Below are 21,734 nucleotides of genomic sequence, written 5' to 3'. Positions count from 1 at the left end.
TGGGAATTTCCATATGCCTAGGGTGCAGCCCTAAAAAAAGGCAAAAATCAAATGAAAGCAAATCAGTTTAGTAGAATGAGGCAGATGCTTTTCTATAGTGGCTAGATTGATTTTTGGAGCAGGAGAAACACTGTGCTTACCTAGAAATGAAACTAAAGTTTCACTTTAATTTGATATGCATTTATTTAACTATCTCTTATGTTCAAGAATACATAAATTATTCTTTCAAGAATTTGTAATTTTTGCAGTATTTGATAATTTTTAAAATATAACTTTTCTGTGGCACCTCACATTCTTTTAATTGCAACAGTCCTCAATAACCATATATTCATAAACATACATAAGATTCAGCTATTCCACTTGTAGATATTCAACCAAAAACTTGTATATCAACACTCAGTGTGGCTATATTCACAAATAATCCCTAACTAGAAACACTGCACATGTGTTATGAATGTAGGTGATGGAATTTTTTAAAGTGTGACATACCTGTACAACTGAATGTTATTTAGCAATAAAGAAGAATAAGCCACTTACATACCTGACACCATGTATGAGTCTCAAAATCATTAGGCTGAGTTAAAGAAACTAGACATAAAAGAATAATAAATACTATACAGGAGCTCCTGTTGTGGCTCAGAGGGTTAAGAATCTGAGTAACATCCATGAGGATGTGGGTTTGATTCCTGGCTTCACTCAGTGGGTTAAGGATCCAGCGTTGCTGTGGCATAGGTCACAGATACAGCTCATACCAGCATTGGCTATAACTGTGGTGTAGGTCTGCAGCTGCAGCTCTGATTCGACCCCTAGCCTGGGAACGTCCATATGCTGCAGGTGCAGCCCTAGAAAAAAATATTCTTAAAAAAGAATAATACTATATGAATACATATATATATGTATGTATATAAAATGTTTGTGTATACACACACACACATATTTCAAACTAATGTAGAGTGGCAGAAAACAGTGGTTGTCTGGGGCCAGAAGCAAAAGGAAAGATGGCCTGCAAAGAGGCGTGGGGAATCTTTTTTGTGATAAAATATTTTATATCATCTTGATTGTGTTGGTAGTTTCTATGAGTTACACATTTAAAGTCTATGTAGTTCCAACTCATGAGTTACACGTTTAAAGTCTATGTAGTTTTTCCTCAGCAGAGTTAACGAGGAGGGGAAGCCAAGCAGAATCTGACCAAAAAAGTATGCGGTATATATATTATATATGAATAGAATGAATGCTCATTTAGCCCCAAGTCTTAAAACACCTTGATTAAGCTGAGTATTTATGTCATTAATCAGTAGTCTAAGGAACTGATGCTTCTGTTAAATGGTGTTTAACTTAAATTACAGGTGAGCTAGAGAAAACACTTTGTTTACCATATAAATCTATCTCTTATTGTGGATCTATAATTTAATGAGCCTAGATATATATACTTAAATTATCATGAACATTTAATTTCTGTGAAGTTTTATATGAACCTCCTTCCTCCATTTTCCCTCATTTGCTCCTCCTGAAGAGATACCTGTTCTCTTCTCTCTGCTTCCATAACACCCTGTAAAGAACTGTATTGAAGCTTTTACTATTTTGTCATCCTCACTGAAGCAGAAATTCTGTAAATGCAAGGGCTTCTTATCTTGCTGTTTATGTCTACTGTCCCTGACAAAAAGGGCCAAGTTTACAGTAGTAAGTACCTATTCCATAATTGAATGTGTCAATGTCCTTGGATAAATTGGGTAATTTTTATTTTTCTCATCCTCATTATTGGCTTTTTGTACTGCTTTTTAATTTTTAATGGTTGCCCCTATATATCTTTATATATATTTTTTAAAGTATAGTTGAATTTTTCCCTTTTTTCAGCCACACAAACAGCATATGGAAGTTCCCAGGCCAAGGATTAAATTCCAACTGCATCTGCGACCTGTGCCACAGCTGTAGCAATGCCAGATCCTTAACCTACTGCACCAAGCCAGGGATGGAACCTGCAACCCCACAGAGACAAGCCACCCTTAGGCTAGCCCACCTTACCGCAGCGGGACCTCCTAAAGTATACTTGATTTATAATGTTGTGACAACTTCCGTACAGCAAAGTGACCCAGTGAAACATACGTATGTATATATTCTTTTTAAAAAATATTATTTTCCATCATGGTCTATCCCAGACTAACCTTAGAAAACATTTGTATGATTTATGTCAGGGATATAGGCCCCTGTGCTCTTCACTAAGAACTTGTTATTGATCTTTTCTAAATGTAATAGTGTGCATCTATCACCCCCAAATCCCAGTCCATCCCACTCCCTCCTCCTCCATGGCAACCACAGGTCTGTTCTCCATGTCTATGAGTCTGTTTCTGTTCCATAGACAGGTTTATTTGTGCCATACTTTAGATTCCATATATAAGTGATATCATATGGTGTATGTCTCTGACTTACCTCATTTAGTATAATAATCTTTAGATGCATGTATTTTGCTGTAAGTGGCATTATTTTGTTCTTTGTTATGGCTGAGTAGTATTCCAGTGTAAGTATGTATCACATTTTCTTAATCCACTCATCTGTTGATGGACATTTAAGTTGTTTCTATGTCTTGGCTATTGTGGATAGTGCTGCAGTGAACATAAGGGTGCATATAATTTCTGAGTGAGAGTTTTGTCCGGATATATGCCCAGGAGTGGGATTGCTGGATTATATGGTTGTTCTATATTTAGTTTTCTGAGGAGCCCCCATAATGTCTTACATAGTGGTTGTACCAGTTTACATTCCCACACACAGTATGGGAGGGTTCCATTTTTCCACACCTTCTCCAGCATTTGCTATTTGTAGACTTATTAATGATAGCCGTTCTGAAGAGAATGAGGTGGTACCTCATTGTAGTTTTGATTTGCATCTCTCTAATAATCAGTGATGTTGAGCACTTTTTCATGTGCCTACTGGCCATCTATATGTCTTCTTTGGAGAAATGTCTTTTTAGGTATTCTTCCACTTTTCAATTGGGTTGTTAGGGGTTTTTTTTGTTGTTGAGTTTTTTGTTGTTGTTTTGTTGTTGAGTTGTTTGTATATTTTGAGATTAAGCCTTTCTCAGTTGCATCATTTGCAACTATTTTCTCCCATTCCTTAGGTTGTCTTTTGGGATTTTTTTGTTTGTATGTTTGCTTGTTTTATGGTTTCCTTTGCTGTACAAAAGCTTGTAAGCTTGATTAGGTCCCATTTGTTCATTTTTGTTTTATTTCTATTGCCTTGGGAGACTAACCTTAGAAAACATTTGTATGATTTATGTCAGAGAATGTTTTGCCTATGTTCTCTTTAAGAGGTTTTCTGATATCATGTCTTATGTTTAAGTCTTTAAGCCATATCGAGTTTATTTTTGTGCATGGTATGAGGGTGCGATCTTATTTCACTGATATACATGCAGCTGTCCAGTTTCCCCAGCACCACTTGGTGAAGAGACTGTCTATTTCCCATTTTATATTCTTTCCTCCTTTGTCAAAGATTAATTCTCCATAGGGGTGTGGGTTTATTTCTAGACTCTATGCTGTTCCATTGACCCATATGTCTGTTTTGTACCAGTACTACACTGTTTTCATGACTGTTGCTTTGTAGTCTTGTCTGACATTTGGGAGAGTTATGCCTGCTGCCTTGTTATTTTTGTTTGTTTGTTTGTTTTAATTGTAATCAATTGATATTTCCCCAACACATTTTTTTTCTACTCTACAGCATGGTGACCCAGGTACACATACATGTATACATTCTTTTTTCTCACATTATCATGCTCCATCATAAGTGACTAGACATAGTTCCCAGTGCTACACAGCAGTTTCTCATTGTTAATCCATTCCAAAGGCAATAGTTTGCATCTACTAACCCCAAGCTCCCAATCCATCCTACTCCCTCCCCCTCCCCCTTGGCAACCACCAGTCTATTCTCCAAGTCCATGATAGATGATTGGATTAGGAAGATGTGGTATATATACACAGTGGAATACTACTCAGCCATAAAAAAGAACAAAATAATGCCATTTGCAGCAACACGGATGGAACTAGAGACTCTCATACTGAGTGAAGTGAGGCAGAAAAAGACAAATACCATATGATATCACTTATATCTGGAATCTAATATATGGCACAAACGAACCTCTCCATAGTAAAGAAAATCATGGACTGTATTGTTATTTTCTTCCTCAGGGTTGCCTTGGCAATTTTGAGTTATTTATGGTTCCATATAAATTTTTGGATTATTTGTCCTAGTTCTGTCGAAAATGTCTTGTATAATTTGATAGGGATTGCATTAACTCTGTAGATCACTTTGGGTAGCATGACCATTATAACAATAATTCTTCCAGTCCAAGAACATGGGATATATTTCCATTTCTTTTAATCTTCTTTGATTTCCTTTATTAATGTTTTATAGTTTTCAGTATATGAGTCTTTCGCCTCTTTGGTCAGGTTTATTCTCAAGGTTTTTTTTGGTTTAGATTTTTGGGTTTTGGCGCAATTTTAAAAGGCATTCTTTTTTAAAATTCCTTTTCTGATATTGTTAGTATAAAGAAATCCAACCAATTTCTGAATGTTAATCTTGTATCCTGCTATTTTATTGAATTCATTTACCTGATTGAATAGTTTTTGTGTAGAGTCCTTACTGTTTTCTGTATACAATATCATGTTATTTGCATATAGTGATAATTTTACTTCTTCCCTTCCAATTTGGATACATTTTATTTCATTACCTTGTGTGATTGCTTACAATACTCTGTTGAATAAAAGTGGTGAGAGTGGACATCCTTGTCTTTTTCCAGATTTTAGGGAAGGCTTTCAGCTTCTCTCCATTGGGTATTTTGGCTGTGGGCCTCCTTTTATTATGTTGATATATGTCCTTCTGTAATCACTTTGGTAAGAGTTTTTTTTATCATGAACAGAAGTTCAGTTTTGTCAATGCTTTTTCTGCATCTATTACAATGATCATGTTTTTGACTTTTGTTAATGTGGTGTGTTGTGTTGATTGATTTGTGTATGTTGAACAATCCTTGTGAACTTGGGATTCTTTTTTATGTGTTGTTGGATTCAATTTGTTAAAATTTGTTGAGTTTTTGCATCTATATTCATCAAAGATATTGGCATATAATTTTCTTTTGGTAGCATCTTTGTCTGGTTTTGGTATTAGTGTGATGGTGGCTTCATAGAATATTTTTGAGGGTGTTTACTCCCCTTCAGTATTTTGGAGTAGTTCAAAAAGGATTGGTGTAAGTTCTTCTCTATACGTTTGGTAGAATTTGCTTGGGAAGCCATCTGGTTCTGGACTTTCATTTGTAGAGAAAGTTTTCATTACATATTCAACTTCAGTTCTAGTAACCAGTCTGTTCAGATTATCTATTTCTTCTTGATTCACTTTTGGTGGGCTCTATGTCTCTAGAAAGTTGTCCATTTCTTCCAGGTTGTCAAATTTATTGGCATATAATTATTCATAGTATTCTCTTACAGTTTTTTGTTTTCTTCAGTATCTGTTGAGATTTCTCCTTTTTCACTTCTCATTTTGTTAATTTTGGTTCTCCCTCTCTTCTTGGTGAGTCCTTCCAGAGATTTATCAATTTTGTTTACCCATTCAAAGAACTGCCTCTTGGTTTTAGTGATTTTTTTTTCTATTTTTTAATCTCTATTTTATTAATTTCCTCTCTGATCCTGATGATTTCCTTTGTTCTGCTGACTTTAGGTTTTGTTTGTTCTTCTTTTTCTAATTCTTTTAGATGGTGGGTTAAGTTATTGATTTGAGATTTTTCTTGGTTTTTTGAGTAAGGCCTGTATCACTATGAACTTCCTTCTAACAACTGCCCATAGATATATTGTATGGTTGTGTTTTCATTGTCATTTGTCTCAAGGTATTACTTAATTTCCTTTTTGATTTCCTCCTTGACCCATTGGCTTCAACAGAGGATAAGGAGCTTTCTTATGGTTAAACTTAACAAAACCCCAAATTTAAAGACCTTATTAAATTTATTTTATAAGTCATAACATCAGTGATAATAGTTTTTTAATTTAAAAATTTTCTACCTTAGCCTATTGAAATTCTTAAGTTTAATATTTCTTTTTTTCCCCAAGAACATTTTATTTGTAAAATGATATTTGTGAGTTTGATTACAAAAATAGTAAATTTTCATTATGGAACAAATACATAAATGTATGCATGCCAATTTTTAATTATCAACTTATAAAATTTGGCAATCATGGGAACACATTGAATTTAAAATAAGTGACTGATTATATAACTAGCAAGTAAGAAATAATTCCGTTAGAATTTGTCAGAAGATGAATACATTTTTTTCCCTCCTTTGAGATATAATGAGCCTGGAAACCTTTGCTTTCAACTGATATTGAGTTGTATTTACATTGGAACTTTTTTTTTCCACCCATATTTTTTTTATTTTTTTTACAAAATAAAATACGTATATTTAAACACAATTACATTCGCACAGAGTATTATATCATGGATCTTAAGAAACAGATTAAGTGGCTCCCTCTGGAAAAGTGGAATGGAAAATATGCTGAGACAAATAGGAAATTTATTCTTTTTTTTTGTCTTTTTGCCATTTCTTGGGCCGCTCCTGCGGCATATAGGAGGTTCCCAGGCTACAGGTCTAATTGGAGCTGTAGCCACCGGCTACACCAGAGCCACAGCAACAGGGGATCCGAGCCGCGTCTGTGACCTACACCACAGCTCATGGCAACACCGGATCGTTAACCCACTGAGCAAGGGCAGGGGTTGAACCTGCAACCTCATGGTTCCTAGTCGGATTCCTTAACCACTGCGCCACGACGGGAACTCCCAGGAAATTTATGCTATACTTCATCCCATTTTGTATGGCTTTCATCTTTACTATTTAGTATTATCTATTACATTTCAATTTTTCTTTAAAAATTAGCATTATATTAAAATTTTGTGTATATTATGCAGCTAAAATTTATAAAGAAGAAAGCCTTATATACCATTAAATATTTTATATACCATAATAAAAAGAATAACTTAACTGGTAAGAATAACAAAAATAATACACCCTCTGAAAATAAGTAAAATATAAAATGCATAAATTAGTTAAAAAACAGTGTAACTATATAAATATGTCCTCAGAATTTGTTACATCTTATTGATTCTTCAATAAAGGCATTGCTCCATTCTAGGTGATGTGATAAAAAAGACATTATAGACCTTACATTGTACCATGGAGAGAAATGGTTATTAATAATACAATTGTAGAACTATATTATTTAATTGTATAGTTGCATTATTTAATTATCATAAATTCTTTGATGGAGAGGAAATCAGAATCAGAGCTAAGAAGATTTCAGCATTCCAAGAATGATGTCAAATGACCCCCTTCATGGTGGATTATGCACTTACTTACTATGAGATATATTTCTTCTCCAGAGATTCCTTGTTTGTGTATCAGTTGTAGATTTTTGGTTTGCAGTTATTCTGAAGTTTTGATATGAGTCTATATGTATATGAGATTGTTTTAAGTTGTTGGTCTCTCAATTGCAGGTTTGTCTCCGGTGTCCTTCATTTGTACCCACCTCTTCTCATGATTTCTGATTTTGGTGGTATAATTGTGCATGGATGATTTTGTATCTTTACTGTATATATACCTTTACTGGTGAGCCTTGTCATTTGCGGTATTTTGTTTCCTGTTGCTGTGTTTTCTTTTCTGCCTAGAGAAGTTGCTTTAGTATTTGTTGTAAGGCTGGTTTAGTGTTGCTGAATTCTCTCAGCTTTTGCTCATCTGTGAAGGTTGTGATTTCTCCTTCAAATCTGAATGAGAGCCTTGCTGGGTAGAGTAATCTTGGTTGGAGGTTTTTTTCCTTTCATCACATTAAGTATATCATGCCACTCCCTTCTGGCCTGCAGAGTTTCTTCTGGAAAATCTGCCGATAACCTTATTGGGGTTCCCTTGTGTGTTGCTTGTTTCTTTTCCCTAGCTGCTTTCAAGATGTTCTCTTTGTCTTTAATTTTGGTCAGTTTGATTAATATGTGTCTCGGTGTATTCCTCCTTGGGTTTATTTTATATGGTACTCATTGTGCTTCCTGGATTTGAGTGAGTGGTTCCTTTCCCATGTTAGGGAAGTTTTTGGCTGTTATCTCTTATAATATTTTTTCTGTCCCCTTCTCTCTCTCTTCTCCTTCTGGCACCCCTATAATACAGATTTTGGTGCATTTAACATTGTCCCAGAGTTCTCTGAGACTCTCTTCATTTGTTTTCAATCTTTTTTTCTCTTTTCTGTTCTACATCCATAATTTCCACTAGTCTGTCCTCCACCTCACTTATTCGTTCTTCTGCCTCCTGTATTCTGCTGTTAGCTGCTTCTAGTGAATTTTTTATTTCAGTTATTGTATTTTGCATCTCTTCTTGTTTAAGTATTCTATCTTGTATCTCTTTGCGCAGTGTTTCCTGTAAGTTATCCATCTTTGTCTCCAGTTTATTTCCAATGCCTTGCATCATCTTCAGCATCAGCAATCTACAGTCTTTTTCCTGGAGGCTAAGAATCTCCTCATCACTTAGCTGATTTTCTGGGGTTTTTCCTTTCTCCCTCATCTGAGTTAAAGTTCTCTCTCTCTTCATTTTTGTAGGTTTTTGGTGTGGTGACTTTTTTTTTTTACAGATAATAGGGTTGTATCCTCTCTTACTTCTGGTGACTGCCCCCCTTGTGGCTGAAGTCTGTATGGGGGCTTGCTGTAGGCTTCCTGATGGGAGGGGCCGATGCCTGCCCACTGGTGGGTGGGGCTTAGTCTCTGGATGGGATTAGAGGCAGCTGTGTGCCTGAGGGGTCTTTAGGCAGCCTGTTTACTGAGGGGTGGGTCTGTGATCCCACCTGGATTGTTGTTTGTCCTGGGGCTTCTCAGCACTGACTGACAGGTGGGGCCAGATTTTCCCAAAATGGCCACCTCCAGAGAAAGGCACATTGATGAATATTCCCGAGAGCTTTGCCTTTAATGTCCCTCCCTCACAACAAGCCACATTCACCCCTGTTTTCCCAGGATGTCCTCCAAGAACTGCAGTCAGGTTTGACCCAGATTCCTATGGAGACCCCACTCTGCCCTGGGATCCAGTGCATGTGAAAGTCCGTGTGTGCCTTTTATGAATGGGGTCTCCATTTCCCCCAGTCCTGTGGAGCTCCTGCACACAAGCCCCACTGCCCTTCAATGCCAGATGCTCCAGGGGCTCTTTCTCCCAGTGCCAGATCCCCTCATGTGAGGGTTTAATGTGGGCCTCAGAACTCTCACTCCTATAGGTGAGTCTCTCTCTGTGAACCAGTTAGTTTTCAGTCTGTGGAGCTTCCCACCCGGGAGGTATGTGGTTGTTTATATCATGAAATCGCCCCTCCTACCTCTTAATGTGGCTTCTCTTTTTCTTCTGGAGTAGGGTATCTTTTTTAAGGTTTCCAGTCTATTTGGGTGGGTACTACTCAGCCTTTAGTTGTGAATTTTGTTGTTTTTAGGAGAGAAGTTGAGCTCTAGTCCTTCTATTCTGCCATCCTAATCCTCCACCTTAAGTTTAATATTTGAAACTTCAGATAACAAATTCTATTTCCTACTCCAACAACCAGGACTGGTCCTTGGATTTCACATTAAGTGTTCTTTCCATTCAAGTCCTCATTTTATGACATGTCCACAACTTAGTTTATGGCACATCTACAACTTTCTTTCCTTAAGTGGAAAATTATCTTCCATTGAAAAAAAATCTTCTGATTGTCTCTTCTTTATCCTTAATTAGCTATAAATACTTTAATTATAATATGAGATACTGAAATTTTTTGGGAAAAGATGCATATAATCCTGTAGGTCTAATGGTGACGTGACAGAGAAGATGGAAAAAATGTGATGTCTTCACATTTCTCTATTAGGTAGGAAGCATGGTTTCAGTTAAAAATGCAGAGTTAGGAAAAGGGTGGGGGTCTGAAAAAGTTGTGACCATTTGTATGGGTCATTGTGGATAATATGACAGGGATGTGTGAAAAGATATGTGGCATAGTTTAAGGGCTTGTCCTTGTTTATAAGACCTGTAATTTTTACAAAGTTAAAGAAAAGATTGTATAATTTGTCCATTCTTTGCTGTGATTCTAAATATTGTTATTTAAAGCACATTTTCTTGGAGATTTGGAAATTTCTCACTCTCAGAATGGATCTCAATGAATGGAGGTGTGATTCTCCATGAGTTTTGATATGGATATGAAAATTGTATTATTGTACTATGCCTCTTTAATATATTTACCAACTATATGTGAAATACATTCTGTTTGTCAATTTCTCTTTGTTTATTGTGCATTTTGGACCGCTGTTGCTAAATGTACGTTGGTCTTTATATTTGCTAAGTTCATGGATAGCCTAAAAGGATTTTAGGGGGAAAGACACCAAAGAACTTTTCAGAAATGAATCTTTTAAAACGATTCTCAGTTGACACCAATAAAGTGCTATTGTCTTGCTGTACTAAATGGTAAAAGTGTTTCAGCATACCTCTTTTAATGTTTAATGAGGGAACCTTTTATTAGATAGAATTCAGATTTCCCAAATTTAGGTCAGAATGATGATATTTAATCATAACAATTTCTTTAAGCAAAGTCTGAGTTGACATATAAGAAAAAAATACAGTTTATAATTTATCTTCTTAATTCACTTATCTCTAAAGTACATTTACAGTAAAAGTCATTTTTAACTATCTGCTTAGTTCCTTAGCTTTTTATTTTGGCCATCGGTAACACTAAAAAGCCTTTTATGTTCCATACCACCTTTAATTATGCCAGACACTCTAGCACCTACTATAATGTGTGCGTGTGTTCATTTCGTGCACAGCCAGCATTGCTAATTAACACTTGAAGAGCATTTGTGCAGGACGATTTTTTTTTTTTCTCTTTTTAGGGCCACACTACCGACATAGGGAAGTTCCCAGGCTAGGGGTCAAATTGAAGCTACAGCCACAGCCACAGCCACAGCCACAGCAATGTGAGATCCAAGCCACATCTGCAACCTACACCACAGCTCACGGCAATGCTAGATCCCTGACCCACTGAGTGAGGCCAGGGATCAAATCCGCATCCTCGTGGGTAGTACTCAGATTTGTTTCCGATGCACCACAACAGGGAACTCTCAGGATTTTTTTTTTTTTTTAATTTAAACACAAATTTGGGGGACCATGCTCACAGCATGAGGAAGTTCCCAGGCCAGGGATTGAATACATGCCATGGCAGCCACCTGGGCTGCTGCACCACAAAGTAACTCCCAGGATGCTTATATAAAAAATGGAGAGAGTGAAGCAGTGCACAAATCCATGATAGTGTAATATGTTAAAGTGAACACTTGTCACTAAAACTTCTTTGAAAACTTAACAGATAATTTATTCAGTATTATCTCCACAACATATACTTTTCTCATGCTTCTCAATATTAATTTAGTTGAAAGCTTATTATGACCCGTTCCTGCAGCTTATTTCTCTCATATAGTTGTGATTTTCTGAGGTGCTACATCATAATCATCTCCACAGTAACCACTCCTGATGTCACAAAGGATTATTATTTCTGGTGGGAAAGCAGTAGTTTGAGCAGATGGATGCATAAGGAATGAAGATCTTGTTATCACACAAATAATTAGAGGGCAGGAGGAAAACATATCAAATATATATGTAGGCATAATTCTTTTAAAATAGATTTTAAAATGTGTATTTGATACTGAGAATTTCTGAGAAGAAGTATGAAAAAGGTGGTGTTTAAGCCATAAGTGGAAGGTGTCCTGAAAATTATAGACTATCAGATTATAAAATAAATTACTACTTTTGAAATTTGATTTTAGACAAAATTTGGAATTGCAGATGATGGGCTTTTACATCCAACACCATGCTGCTTCCCCAGTTTTCCTCTTTAGTCTTTTAAAGATTTAAGCCTTCTAAGTTCCCTTTTTGGAAAACTAGTGATCATAGAAATTATTTTTTAAAATAATGTATTTGCTGATGTTATTGTAAGGCTTTTCTATAAGCATGAATATTAAAAACTTCTGGAATTGTGCCTCTCCAGTCATATTATTACATAGTCTTGACAGTTTGTAGTAGCTACCCGGCTCTCTTTCCATTTTGTTTCTTTCAACTTCTGATACTATGTTTATAACCATTTATCTCTGTCTCTTCCTGCCTCCTTACCTTAAACTGTTTTTTTTGTTTTGTTTTGTCTTTTTTTTTGCTATTTCTTTGGGCCGCTTCCGCGGCATGTGGAGGTTCCCAGGCTAGGGGTCGAATCGGAGCTGTAGCCACCAGCCTAAGCCAGAGCCACAGCAACGCAGGATCCGAGCCGCGTCTGCAACCTACACCACAGCTCACGGCAACGCCGGATCGTTAACCCACTAAGCAAGGGCAGGGACCGAACCCGCAACCTCATGGTTCCTAGTCGGATTTGTTAACCACTGCGCCACGACGGGAACTCCTAAACTGTTATTTTTGACCCTTGTACCTGCTGTATACTTTGGATACTCAGTTCATCATCATATTGAATTATAGAAAAGTTGACTCTCAGGAAAGACCTGCCCCTGTATATTCCAGAAATAGGTTCACCTTCACCCATCAGATTTAAAAATCAAATAAGATGCCAGGGGTAGTGAAGCAACAGAATTCACACACTGTCATCTGAAGAAGAGGAAGACATTCAGATTCTAGAAACCAGCATACCATCTGTGTATTGTAAGTAATAGCCCAAACTTAAAAACAACCCAAGAAATCAACAAAAGGATCGACAATTATATTGTGTTTATACACTGACTATTGCACAGCAAAGCATATAACGGAGTGGATGAATTTCATCAACAATGTTCAGTGTGAGAAGGCACAAAAAGAAGAAACACAACATGATTTCATCCGAATAAAATTCATAAACCAGGAAAGCTAAACCATATTGTAGTAGTTAAAACTTTAAAAAAAGAAATACATGACTTTCATTCTCATTTTTCTATCCCCACCCCAACACAGAGTTTCTCTCCCCCTCCCTCTCATCCTCTAAATGAATTGTACCAAATTTGGTAAATTATACCAAAATCTGCCTAGGGCCACATTCATTCACTGCATATCGAGTTCCTTCTATGTACTAGGCACTTGCTGCCCACAGAGAGGGACAGCCTATTTGGGGGAACATAGCAGTAAAACTGAACATGGGATAAACTGTAACAATCACAGTAGTATAGTCAGTGGTTGGTTTTAGGTCCTTTCCTCAGCCTTCGTGTATAACTTGTACCTGATAATGGAACACCAGCTTGCTCACATGTTTTTTCTCATTTGTGAGACATAATAAATATGACATACAAATTTCATTGCTTCCTGCTTTTGGCTACTGCAGAGTAACGTCATGTTCGATTTAAAGCCCTGCTCTTACATAATGCGAAAAAAGATCCTGCTTGTGCTAGAAACTTACTTTGTTGTCAGGTCATCATTAAAGAATGTGGCAGGGCCTAAAGATTTGGTAGGCTGCACTTTCTCCAGTGGTTGGCTGCCTCAGAGTTATAGAAAAAAAGGTATAAATTAATTTCTAGAGGTGGCAACTCAGGATGCTTCACAAATTAGAAGTGACTAATTAAGAGTTAAAAGTGAGACTACATTCAGGGAAATGAAAGTTTAGGATATGGAACCTTTTAGGAATTATTTTTAAGTGAACAATAATAATACTCATTTTAATGTCACCTTTACTGTGGAAAAATAATTTTTTCTTTTGTCCTTTTAGGGCTGCACCCACGGCATACGGAAGTTCCCGGGCTAGGGGGCAAATCAGAGCCATAGCTGTCAGCCTACAGTGTCAGAAACACTGTATCTGAGCCCTCCGAGCTGCATTTCACAGTTCATGGCAAGGCCAGATCCTTCACCCACTGAGCAAGGCCAGGGATCGAACCCACAACCTCCTAAATACCAGTCAGGTTTGTTACAGCTGACCGTGACGGGAACCACCAAAAACCAATTTATATGGACCTGTGCAATGACAGATGTTCTAATATGATTTTTTTTTTTTTTATGGCCATACCTGCAGCATATGGAAGTTCCTGGGCCAGGGATTTGGATCAGAGCCACTGCTCTGACCTCTGCAGCAACAACAGATCCTGTTAACCCACAGCGCTGGCTTGGGATCAAACCAGCCAACTGCAGTGACCTGAGCTGCTGTGGCCATGTTCTTAACCCACTGTACTGCAGTGGGAACTCCCTAATATGTATTTTAAATAATTTGTAAGGTGCCTTTTAAAACTTAACTCGCTCACTGGTTTTGCTAGAGAACAAATACAGCATAATCATTCATTTCTTTGCATCTTCAGATTCTTTAAAATATTTTAATAAAATAATCTTTGTAACTCCGATATCTTCTAGTATATGTGATTTGTTTTTCTTCTCAAACCTGGTAGTAATGTAGTAGAGATTGAGTTTATGATCTGCAGCCAACTCTTGATAACACATAGTTATGTCATAGATAATCCAAACAGGTCAGGGAGGGAGGAAGGGAAGGAAGAAGGAAAGGAAGGGAAGAAAAATACTGTGGCTCTGAAACACAAATAGGTAATTTGCCTTTTAACTGTAGTTATGTTCTTATTTATTGCATTATTAACTTGATGAACTAACGGTTAAATACAATTTATTGAATTACTTTTTTGAATATTGAATAACTGAGTGTTGATAGGAAGCAAGCTTATTAGCTTTCTAAGCATACATAATTTATATTTTGAAAGCCCATATTTACTTGGCTATTAAAATCAAAAGCTATTTGAGCTTTGCAATTTAAGGATGAAATATATTGTATATGCATATTTTGGAAGGTCTGCATGTTTGGATTTGTCATCCTAAGAATTAATTATTTTGATATCATCTGCATACAAATTATACGAAAAATTAGATAATTTACGTTTAAAGTTTTTCAAAATGATGAAGCTAGTCTTTATGAGGCCCAACTTTATAAGTTGTGTGTATGTTTCTACTACAGGAAATGATATATATTGTTTCATTTTCGAATATGATTCAGCAGTAATTTTTTATAAAGATATGACCTGAGCTGCTGCGGCCATTTTCTTTTATTAGGCAAATGAAATCTTTCATTACTAATTTCCTAGCTCAAATTCCTTTGTGAGACATTTCTCTTACTGATCCTTTTGTTATGCTTCTGTCGTTACACTATCCTGAATAGCACCTACTAGCCTGATTTAGCTCTTGATTAGTTGAAAAGTGGCTACTCTGTTTTTTTTTAAGGGGTTTGTCTACTTTTTTTTAGGGCTGCATCACCACAGCATATGGAAGTTCCCAGGCTAGGGGTCAAATTGGAGCTTCATCTCCTGGCCTATACCATAACCATAGCAACTCCAGATCCATGTCTGTGACCTACACCACAGCTCGCAGCAAGGCCAGGGATTGAAGCCACATCCTCATGAATACTAGTTGGGTTTGTTATCGCAGAGCCACAATGGGAACTCCCAAAAAGTGGCTAGTCTGAACTGACATGTAATTGTAAGTGTAAGATATAAAATACACCTTGGATTTCAAAGATGTATTACAAAGAAGATAATATAAAATGTTTCATTAGTAATTTGTATATTGGTTGTGTTTGGGGCTGATCATAGTTTAAATATACTGGATTGAATAAATATATTACAAAAATTAATTTTTCAGCTTTTGTGTTTTTAGCAAGGCTGCCAGTAAATTTAAATTACATCTGTGGCTCTCATATTTCTATTGGCTAGCACTGTTTTAGAGTCTATCTTATTTTATATAAGGAAGTCAGATTTAAAAGTCCTATTCTTTGATCTTTGTCCAATCCTATGCTCAAGGGTTAGAAAATATTTTAAAGTGATTTCTATATTCCAATAGTTAAATGACATCTTTTCTATGAAGTGTAGATGTACACATAACAGAACATATGTTTGACTGTCCTTTGACCACTGGTTGTAATATTGAAGTAGATTGATGTGCTCTCGAATGGAGAAAATAAAGTAAAATGAAATACAGACTACTAAGAATTAAAAAAGGGAGCATGCTTATGTACTCTAGCAAATGCCGTTAAAAAGACCTTAGTCCTAATCCTTAAAAATTACGTATTGTGATCTGGAATTACTGTGCTGCAGGTGGTTGTCTTTGGTAATAAATGACTTTGAAACCACTGATAGGGTATATGTAGTGGTTTACAAGCTGAGAGAAATATTCCAATAGAATATTCACTTCTAAATTTTTTCTTAGGAGTTCCCTTCATGGTTCAGTGGAAATGAATCTGACTAGCATCCGTGAGCACACAGGTTCAATCCCTGGCCTCACTCAGTGGGTTAAGGATCTGGCATTGCCAGGAGCTATAATGTAGACCACAGACGCGGCTCAGATCCAGCGTTGCTATGCCTGTGGTGTAGGCTGGCGGCTGCAGCTCCGATTCAACTCCTAGCCTGGGAACTTCCATATGCCATGGGTGCGGCCCTAAAAAGACAATCAATCAATCAATCAATCAATCAATCAATTTCTTCTTATACAGAACTGTCATTTGTGAAAGAGGAGGCAAAAATTTTCACATGTCATAGTCATAAAGTCTTAGGACCCAGAGAAAGTCATTAGGCTCCTTTATGATACCACTGGGAGGAATCTTTTTTCTCCTAAAAAATGATTGTCTCTTTTCCCCATCCCACCCCCATTTCCATGTTTATTTGTTTTTTCTTTCTAAAAAGACATATTGAATGCCCTGCTTTAGTTAGGTTTATTTTCTACTTACTCACTAAGTAAGGAATAACTCTGTTATGTTTTGTATTTGAATTGTAAAGTACATTTCTTTTTTCTTTTATTTTTAATTTAACTCTTTGTTTTACAGATGAGGGCAGAAGTGCAGTTGACCAAGCAGGTGGTGCACAGATTGTAGTTGACCATTTAAGGTCACTGTGCAGTAGAACAGATCCCGCCAATGAGAAGCTCTTGACTGTCTTTTGTGGCATGCTGATGAACTATAGCAATGAGAATGGTAAACAAAATTGAAAACTTGCTTTATCTGTGGGGGAAAAAGTAAAAATCATCCTTACTGTAGTATAAACCAAAAATATTCAGAAAAACGATGAATAAAGCATTCATGAGTAGCATAAAAATTAGTAATTAGCCAATATTAAATTACACCGTTTCAAACCACGAAATGGTCTAATTTTCTACCTGGGACTAATTGTCGAAGGGTTGTCCATGTTAATCAATACCTAAAACAAGAAACAACATAATGGTCTGGTTTAAGATGTCTTGGTTTGAACATTTTAGAAATGAGTGATGTTAAGAGTTTCATGTTTATTTATGAATACCAGCAGGAGCTTTGAAATACTGCCTCTATAAATAGAATTATTTTATCTAGATACTAGGTTTACTTGTAACAATAAAAAAAAATTTTAATGAAATCTGGTCTTAGAAAAATAAAGTTCAGCAAGTTCCCTTGTGGTGCCGTGTGTTAAGGATCCCTTGTTGCCACAGCTGTGGCACAGGTCGCAACTTTGGCTCAGGTTATATCGCTGGCTCAGGTGCTTCCACATGCCTCAGGCTACCAAAGGAAAAAAAAAAAAGAAAAAGAAAAAGAAAGCTCAGAGCAGCTGCAGACACCTTATTTTCTAAATTTAATAAATACTTATAAACAGAAGTTTCTTTTCTCTGCAAAACATTCTTAGACCCCAACCACAAATGGCATGTTAATTTTCAGGTAGTCTATATGGTTGTTAACTAAATGAACTTTAAAACAGTGGTATGAAGACTTCAGTTTACTTTGAAATGTCCTAAAACATTCATCCATTTACCGTATTCTGTGAATTACTGCATAAATCAAAACCTCAAATTCTGGTAGGTTCCTAGAATGAGCACAGATAAAATCTTTGGTTTATTTCATCATGGCATTTTAAGTTACAGTCTCTGGCAGAGACATATTTTATTTGTATATTGAACACGTAACAGTATCATGTGGTCTAGAAACACATAGCCCTTTAGGTATATTTTTTTATTCCCAATTTTTTTTTTGAAAGATAAACATTGATGACAAATGGCTACGGACGTTTGACGTTAGTGTTAGTGACAACAGCAAATGGTGGGGACGGTGGCCATTGTCCCTTTGAAAGGGAAGAGCTAGTACTCTCTTGTAGCCACTTGTCTCTGTGTGGCAGTTTGGCCAGATACTGCCAAATCTTTCCTTCTGACGGTAGGAGGATGCTAGAAATTTAGCTTTTCGTGTGACATGTTTTTTAAATGTTGGGTTACATTGGCTTTTTTTTTTGCACTGTACAAGCTAAATAGAATGTGTCCTGAGGTCACATCTTTTCCAAGAAACATCAGTTTTAAATTAAAGGTATCCATTATAATAATAGAAAATAGTTGTTATTCATGAAATGCTTTGCCTCTTTCTTAACACATGAGCTAGTTAACAGATGGTAGTCTTTACAGGGTCAGTTACCTCTGTTTTTCTTGCCCTCTGGTGGGATCATTTTTGAAGAGAAAATGCCCTTAATATGAACAGAAGAAATAAATGCAGACCTGCCTGGGTAATCTACAAAATGAATAATCAGTTCCTAAATAATTGAAATGTGACCATAATACACATGCCACTTCCTTTCTCTTCAACTTCATTTAGGCTTAAAACCTGGGAAAGTGGGATGAGAGCTAAGTGGGAGAATGGTCTAGAAAGATAAATGAAAGAACTAGTCATGAAATTATTTATAGCAGCTCTGGATACAAAGAATTAGTCTTATGCATCTCAGCTAGTTGTTTATCCTTTGAGGAAGCTATTGTTCAAACGTCTGTACAAAAGCATACCAAGTGGCAAAATGGTCTTCAAAAAATCGCTACTTCTAATCCAAAGGAGGTCGTGACTGAGTCTGTGTAACAGACTCTCGCACTCTGTGGGGAAGTGTACTGAAGAGGTGATGTGAACAACATGCAGGGTGCACAGTCTAAAGGCACGACGTATTTCTTTTGTGAGGAAGGTTTTTCCCCCCTGGTGTGCAAGCATTCCCCGGGATGACTTAGATACTTTGAAAAGCTGTATTAACTTTTCTCTGAACGTTATTGGAGCAGTGGTGTTTTTGTTCCATTGTTCTAAAAGCTGCTATTTGAATGCAGCTTTCAAAACTTATTGGATAAAATAGAAGTAAAGTTATCTTTAGTATTTTAAAGGAACAAATGCCAAACTTGTAACGATCTTCTCTCCTCTGCTTCCTTTTATATTTGTCTCCATAGGGATCACAGTTTGTGCAGTGGTTCTTTTCTCTCTTATGCTCTTTAACTTAAAGTATATCTTTTTTGTTTCGCATAATTATTAGGCATCTTTGTTGTTTTATTGATCATTTACTTACTCTTTTCTTTAACATATTTTAAAAACTTTCCAAGCTAATATTCGGTCTTCTTGGCTAACTTCAGACCATTTGAGATAGATCCTGTCCACTTGGATGAATCACTGAGACAAAAAACAATAGAGCTTTTTGAAAATCAGGAAGCACTTTTAATTAGCACTGATAAAAGGATGAAATTCCTTTTTATGTATATTCACTATTGAATTTCAGTACACAAGACTTTTCTAGTTTCCAAGTAGAGTAGTTGAGTGATAAATTTCTCCTTGTTACTCTTAATAGAAAAATTCACTCTACCATTGGCCCCAATAATTTAAATATCATTCATAGTGAGGGAGTTACTCTTTAGCTTCATAAATAAAATTTTTAAAAATATAAAGATAAGCAAGTACTGAAATGGTCATAAAGAAACACTAACATAGTTTCTCTAATAAGAATATTTTAAAAGTGTTTATTAGCCTTAAAAGTGGCTTGACACCAGGCTGAGACTTAGGATACATAGATTCCTGTTCATATAGTGGGCCACTCTGAGCATATCCAATTTATAAATGCATTAAATAGGAAATCAAGCTTACTAAACACATGTAAGACAGATATATAATCAAAACACTCAGTGAAGACATTTTTATACCCTTTGATAAAGCTGTATAAAACTCAGGGTTCATGAGTCTTAAATCATTGGAACCAGCTCAAACTTTAAGCTATGAGCTAGATATATTCTTTTGTTTCCCCACTGGTAAAGCAATTAAAAGATTTTATACTCAGACAATTAAGTGTGGAATAGATATCTGAATTTTAAAAGTTGCAATTTCCTAGGTAGACAGGTTGTAACAGTAATATTGCTAAATAAAATCATGTTGAAATAGAGTAAGACAAGTAAAACTTTTTGTTTAGTAAAAATCATTTCAAATGTATCCTTTTGGGAAAACCATACCTGTTTTTCACATGGCAGAAAAGCACTCTTTAATTCTGTGGCCCTCCAAAATAGGCTGTTTGATAGTTGTGGTTAGAGAAAAGTGTGTTGACAATTTTACTTTCAATTCAAGGAAATGTGAACTTCCTTTATTTTCTCTTTATGTAGTGAAACTTTAAAGTCTTATATAACAAAGAACTCAAACTTATTATTGTAGGTGTTATCTCATTAGCTTCTTGGATATCTTTTTCCTAGCTTTGGTTACCCATTGCCAGAACATTGCAGTGAAAACTGAAAATTTTGTTCAGATATCCAGATGTTTTCAAATATAACATCATTTTTAGCATACGGTAGGAGTTTGGAAAATATTTATTGATTGACTTTCCTAAATGCCTAGTATTGCCTAAAAATTTTTATTAGTAAAATAAGTTATTGGAAGAAAAACACATTGCCGGAATGCATTTTCTTCATTAAATGAGTTAGGAGCAATGTAAACTCTTGCCCACTGATGTTAGTTTATATTCGCTGCTCACATATGTGGCAGTAGGAGCAAGTGGCATTATAAATATACTAATAGTAGCAATACTAAAATCTGTGTTTAAAAATTTACCGTAAGTGATCCACAGACTTGACAAATCTGCATAAGTATGCTTAAAAATTGATTGCAGTTTAAATAGAAACAAACCAGTAATCTAAAGCAAAACACCAAAATAAGTTAATAATACCTTGTTGAGGAATCTGCAGATGGTTACCATTTTTATTATATTACACGTAACCATGATTAATCAATATGTACGTTTTGGAAAACTGTAATTGAAAGAGTTTGATTTTTTTCTTAATACACCTATGCTCGAGAGACAAAATAGCAGGAAAAACCTGTTATAACTCTAAAACCAAGTATTAATGATGGTAAGCATTAAAGCAAAGACTGAGGTTGTTTGTTTTATATAGCCTATGCCATAAGAGAAAAAGGTGGAAGAAGTAAACACTCCAGGAGGAAAGGAAAAATTAGTTTCCTTCTAAAGTGACACAATAGACACAGTCTAGGAAAGGCTTCTTCCTGTTACCTATATCATATATATGATTTTTACAAATAGAGTTGATTTTCCTGTGATGTCTTAATAACTCTGGGTTACTAAAAAGACTAATTTCTCTTTTTTGTGTATGGTTCCTGAACTCTCTCTGCGATACTCTCATGATAATTCTCATATTTATATGCTGTATGGACTTATAATAACTGAACTATGATGGAAGGGAAGCCGTTTGTGAGATGTAAGGAATGCAGCTCATGGAGTATCAGAGCATAACAGTTTAAGTTGAATGTAAAGCCCAGAACTTAAATTCACTTGTTTAAAATAGTCCTGTAAAGTAAGTTCTCTCTTCTAATTTAAGGATCGCTTAATACATAATTAATTTCAGTGCTCCTTTCATTTCAACCAAAAGCAATATTTTCCTAATTCTATTAATACTCACTTTCCTAGTGAACTCAGCCCAATGACTTGGCATACTT

The 21,734-nt window shown here is 35.9% G+C and overlaps 1 protein-coding gene across 4 annotated transcripts in view; it reads left to right on the top strand.

Moving 5' to 3' along the window:
• Nucleotides 1–21,734, top strand: part of RAP1GDS1 (Rap1 GTPase-GDP dissociation stimulator 1) — a 141,486-nt gene that overhangs the window by 71,688 nt on the left and 48,064 nt on the right. For 3 of the 4 annotated variants that reach the window (XM_047798200.1, XM_047798199.1, XM_047798202.1), the window contains one exon: nucleotides 16,821–16,967. The exons of the other annotated variant lie outside the window; for it this stretch is intronic. In XM_047798200.1, coding sequence (XP_047654156.1) covers nucleotides 16,821–16,967 — 147 coding nt within the window. The remainder of the gene's footprint in view (nucleotides 1–16,820; nucleotides 16,968–21,734) is intronic. 4 annotated transcript variants of the gene reach the window in all.

Source organism: Phacochoerus africanus, chromosome 10 (assembly GCF_016906955.1).
Source record: "Phacochoerus africanus isolate WHEZ1 chromosome 10, ROS_Pafr_v1, whole genome shotgun sequence".
NCBI classification, from domain to species: Eukaryota; Metazoa; Chordata; class Mammalia; order Artiodactyla; family Suidae; genus Phacochoerus; species Phacochoerus africanus.
This window is presented reverse-complemented; position numbering and strand designations above follow the sequence as displayed.